Source organism: Arachis hypogaea, chromosome 2, assembly GCF_003086295.3.
Source record: "Arachis hypogaea cultivar Tifrunner chromosome 2, arahy.Tifrunner.gnm2.J5K5, whole genome shotgun sequence".
Lineage (NCBI taxonomy): Eukaryota > Viridiplantae > Streptophyta > Magnoliopsida > Fabales > Fabaceae > Arachis > Arachis hypogaea.
The window spans coordinates 12,742,848-12,747,483 of record NC_092037.1 but is presented as its reverse complement, the minus strand read 5'-3'; the positions used below and the strand labels follow the sequence as shown (position 1 = coordinate 12,747,483).

Sequence of the window (4,636 nt, the reverse complement as noted above, 5' to 3'; positions counted from 1 at the left end):
CTCCATGCTTCTCCAAATTTAGGACTTGCAACCAAAATGACAAGCATAATCACAATAGTAAGGGATAGGATCCTCCTATAGAAACAATTGTTAGAGAGAGACATGTCTCTTATTAACTAGGTAGTGTATTTGTTCAAAAACTAATTTTGAAAATATATAACTCTAACTAATTCATCAGTATATATAACTCTTCACAGTACCCTTTTAAAATCTCAATATAGGTCAAACGGAATTAATTGCATTCCCTAATTAGGGCCTAATGAATAATAAGTGGGTCTAACAAATAAAAGGGTACAATATAACAGACATTAATGCACTTTATATATTTTATGTTGATCAGAATTTTAAAGTTAAGATCCATGTAGAAGGGTTAAAATAAACTAAATTTATTGGACCTGTATATTTATTTAATTAAATGGACGGATTTTACTTTTAAAATTAAGTTAAAATTTTGGGTTAAACAGGTTGAGTCTGATGAACTCGAAAAATGACGGGTTAAACGAACTAATCCACGAACTAAATAGACGGCTTGTTTAACTTTTTTTATAATTTAAAAAAAAAGTAATATTATTGGCGAATATTTTTATCCTATCTGATCTGAAAAATTAACCCATGAACTAAAAAAAATATTATTTATTTAAGAGTTTTAATTTAAAAGTAATATTTTTTTAAAAATATTTTTCAAAAATAAAATAAAAAAATAAACAGAACAGTCTGTTTAACCCATCGAAATGACCATATATGGATTAAGTTAAAAAAATTTATGCTCTGTGAATAAAACGAATTTAAATGCGCTAGACCTAAATTGATCAACTAGCCCGTTTGACAACTTTTAAGACTGAAGAAGAATAATGATAGATAGAAGAGTTTAATATGTGAGCGCTGATGAAAAGAATAGATTTTATATCAAAAATGTTATTTGCATACTAAAATTAGTCATCATGTATTTTGTGTATAATATATGTATAATTTTAACAAAAATTAAAAGATTAAGAACAAAATTAAATAAATTAAAAATATTAAGAGTATTTTAATTTAAAAAATTCACAAATATTAATACAAAAAATATTTTCATTTTTTATGTATATACGAAAGATGTGTATATAAAACCCATATTTATATGTTATTAATTAGTATATGTTCCTAGGATTGTCTTTAGGTTGACTTTGACTGCAGTTTATATTAGGAATAAATAGTATGACTACAATTTAATTTATCATGTGTCAAATAAATTGTTATTATTATTATATTAAAAGGTTGATATAATAAAATTTTTAATCAAATTTAGATATTTATCATTATGATAGTGATTATAATAATAAGGGATAAATCTTTTATAATATAATCTAACCGATTTTTGGTTATAGAATTATTAAAAGGACATTAATAATCCAGAAATATATATATTAATTAATGTATGAACCTGTGCTCAACACAAAACAAATTATAAAATTAAAAAAAGATTTATATGTTTGGATATTTAAAAAAAACACAATAATTATTATGTTAAGAAATTTATAAAATTATTATCAAAATCAAAGTTTAACTTAAAAATAGTGAGTAATAATTATTTTATACTTTTTTTAAGTAAAATAATTATACATTGATATGAAATTTAAAATAAAATTAAAATATTTATATTAGAATTCTATTTTTTCAAAGACTTCTCTATAAACAACATTGATGGTTGAATTTGCAGACATTTCTACGTGATTCATAAGTAAAACTTTTAAACCTCTCTTACTCTTAACTCTTGAAAGTGCCACATACAGTTAGCCATATGTAAAAACTGGTTTGGATAAGTACAATCCAACATGAGATAAAGTTTGTCCCTGAGACTTATTAATTGTCATGGCAAACGATACTACTATGGGAAACTGTCTTCGTTGGAATCTAACTGGGACGGTTTCATTTGTTGGTACCATATTCATTCTTGGAATCAAAGCAATATGACCAACATTGTTACCCGTTAAGACTTCACATTCTATGACATGATTTCTAAGATTCCTAATGTGAAGCCTTGTACCATTACAAAGACCACTGAATTGGTCAATATTCCTTAGTAACATCACCGAAACACCAACCTTGAGTATTAATTTATGTGGAGGCAAAGTAGAGCAATTTATGCTATTCAGTAATTCAATACCATAGAGATCTAGTTGAATCTCCATATTCCCTTCATCCATACAAATCGAATCCGAACTAAGATATAATTTTTTCCCTCAAGAAATGATAGCCATCAGATGGTTGTTGACCTCTTCAATAATGTCCAGCATGAGAGCCAATATAGTTCTTTCTTTGAAAAATCCTTTGAGGACATGTTATCCAAAATATTTGGATAAGAAAAATGAACCAACTCATCAAATGCCTAGTCCGAAGAAGAAATAACAATATCTCTTGGAAGACATATCTCAGATTCACCATCCATATTGTCACATATTAGACCATCACAAACTTTCAATAACCACTCACCAAATTGCTTTGTCTCATCTTGAATCTCATGTTTTTTGTTAGTTTGAGCACCTGGTAAAATTTCTAAAGGTAAGACGAATTCACGGTTGAATGAATGATATCTTGTCTCGGTCCTCGTGAAATGACAAAAAGAATTTGCCTAAAGTCTCCACATAGTACAACCACTTTTTCTCCAAAGGACAAATCTTTGTTATATGTTGGAGAAAATCTCATGATATCACCTAAGCATTTATAAAGCACTTCATAGTAGTACTTACTAACTATTGGAGCCTCATTCCAAATTATAAGTTTGGCTTTCAACAGCAACATTGCTTGAGGGGAACCATGATTGATGTTACATGCAGAATCCTCAATTATATTCAGCGGTATTATGAACCTTGAGTGTGCCGTTCTTCCATCGGAAAGAAGTAAAGATGCAATACCACTTGAAGTAATGTTTATCACAATATCACCCTTGAGCGAATCTCAGCAGACATAAAGTTCCAGAGAAATATTTTTCCAGTACCCCCATGACCATACACAAAGAAAAAACCCCTTCATTACAATACACAGGTAATGCAGCCAACAATATCTCAGCGAATCTAGTTTGACTTTCTATAATAATATCTCTATCTTTGCTTAGTTGTTCGACATCGCCAACAATCAATGCAGCCACTTCAGATACAGATGGCAAATTGTATGTCCTGCCATTTGTAGTTCTTTTACTAATCAACTTAAGATTTATATTTGTGCAATTTTTCTGTTGGTACCTATCTCTTGTATAGCAAAAATTTTTTGCCAAACTATCATATTGGTCTAGCATGTTTCTTAATATTGCCACAATTTTCTCATCCCGCTCATTTATAGCTTCATTGGAACTGCAAAAAAAAAAAAACACAATAAATTTTATGTTATTTTCTCTCACAGATAAAAGATAACTAAAATGTTAGACTGGTTGCATAAAAATTACCGAAGTGTGCGTATCTGATTATCAATCTCATTTTCTGTGTCATAGATATATAGCTGAGCAAATATTGGTCGCAGACTATCCGAAGGAAGTAAGCTACCAATGCTATGATAGTTTTGAGCCCATGCTTAAAAATTGGAGGAGCAGTCCCATTGCTCACCCCATGGTTAATTTTTCCGGCCATTGATGTAAAATAAAACATTGAATTAAATGCCCTTATATTTTTTAGGAAATGAATACTTCTTTGATCTCCTCTAGTATGAAGATGAATGAGCTCATCAAGAGGCACAGAAAGTAGAGAAAGCTCGATCTTTTCTTCCATACAACATAATGAAAACTTTGGTTGGGGCGACTGTTTGAATTTAGCAAGCCTTTTTTCAGACCACATCCATGCTTTACAGTGTTGAAATTGATAAATAGGATTTTCTATATCCCACACATCTGCCGAATGAACTCTCTTTAGATACTCAGTTGTTATACCAATGCAATTTAGTCAATGATGTACACAAAGATGCAAATAAATATACAGATAAAATTTTTACATACCGTCTAAAGTTTTTGAGGATGGTATAAAATTATCTTTTATATTCACATCTGACATTGAATCATTATAACCATTCAAATGGTTTCAACAGTAGAAACTACATACATTGAACTCTTTCACCATCTCAGTACAGGTCCGTCCGAATAGAGATGTGGCCTCCTTATCGAACACAACAAAAGTTGCTGTAGCAATACCATCAAAAACCAACAAATTCAACTTATACTTGCTTTTTTAATTCAAAAACATCCATTAACACTTGGCCTGTCACCCTTTAGTTACAATAAAATCATAAAAATTATATTCAACACAATTTGAATGCTCAAACACAATTTTTTTATGCTTATCAGTTTTCTAGGTTTTAGTCTAGTATAGGAGACTTTAGTATAAAATTGTTGTAGGTATATGAATTTTTTCTATGTACTCTATCTCATGTTGCCAATTTCTTTTTTGTGGATAGACGATATTTCTATCAATCAAAGCAATTTTTGTTTTTAATAAATTATTCTCTTATTATCTACTAATTGTTGGTATTAAGCTAGATATTGCTAAATAACTAAAAAAGAGACATAGTCAATTACATAACTCTATTTTTTTTTATGAAAAGATTGCACAAATAAGTCCAATTAGAGTCGTACCTATCAACCACATTATTCACGTCCTTATTACAGTCATCG

General features: G+C 29.3%; 1 protein-coding gene across 1 annotated transcript; it reads right to left on the bottom strand.

Moving 5' to 3' along the window:
* Positions 1–1,772: 1,772 nt before the first annotated feature.
* LOC140176559 (uncharacterized) lies at positions 1,773–2,186 on the bottom strand. The gene has a single exon (XM_072208084.1). The coding sequence runs from the start codon at positions 2,184–2,186 to the stop codon at positions 1,773–1,775; it is 414 nt and encodes a 137-aa protein (XP_072064185.1).
* Positions 2,187–4,636: the final 2,450 nt, after the last annotated feature.

Bases quoted from the DNA above. Each gene is read 5' to 3' on its own strand.
- LOC140176559 (XM_072208084.1), bottom strand. From the start codon at position 2,186: ATGGATGAAGGGAATATGGAGATTCAACTAGATCTCTATGGTATTGAA.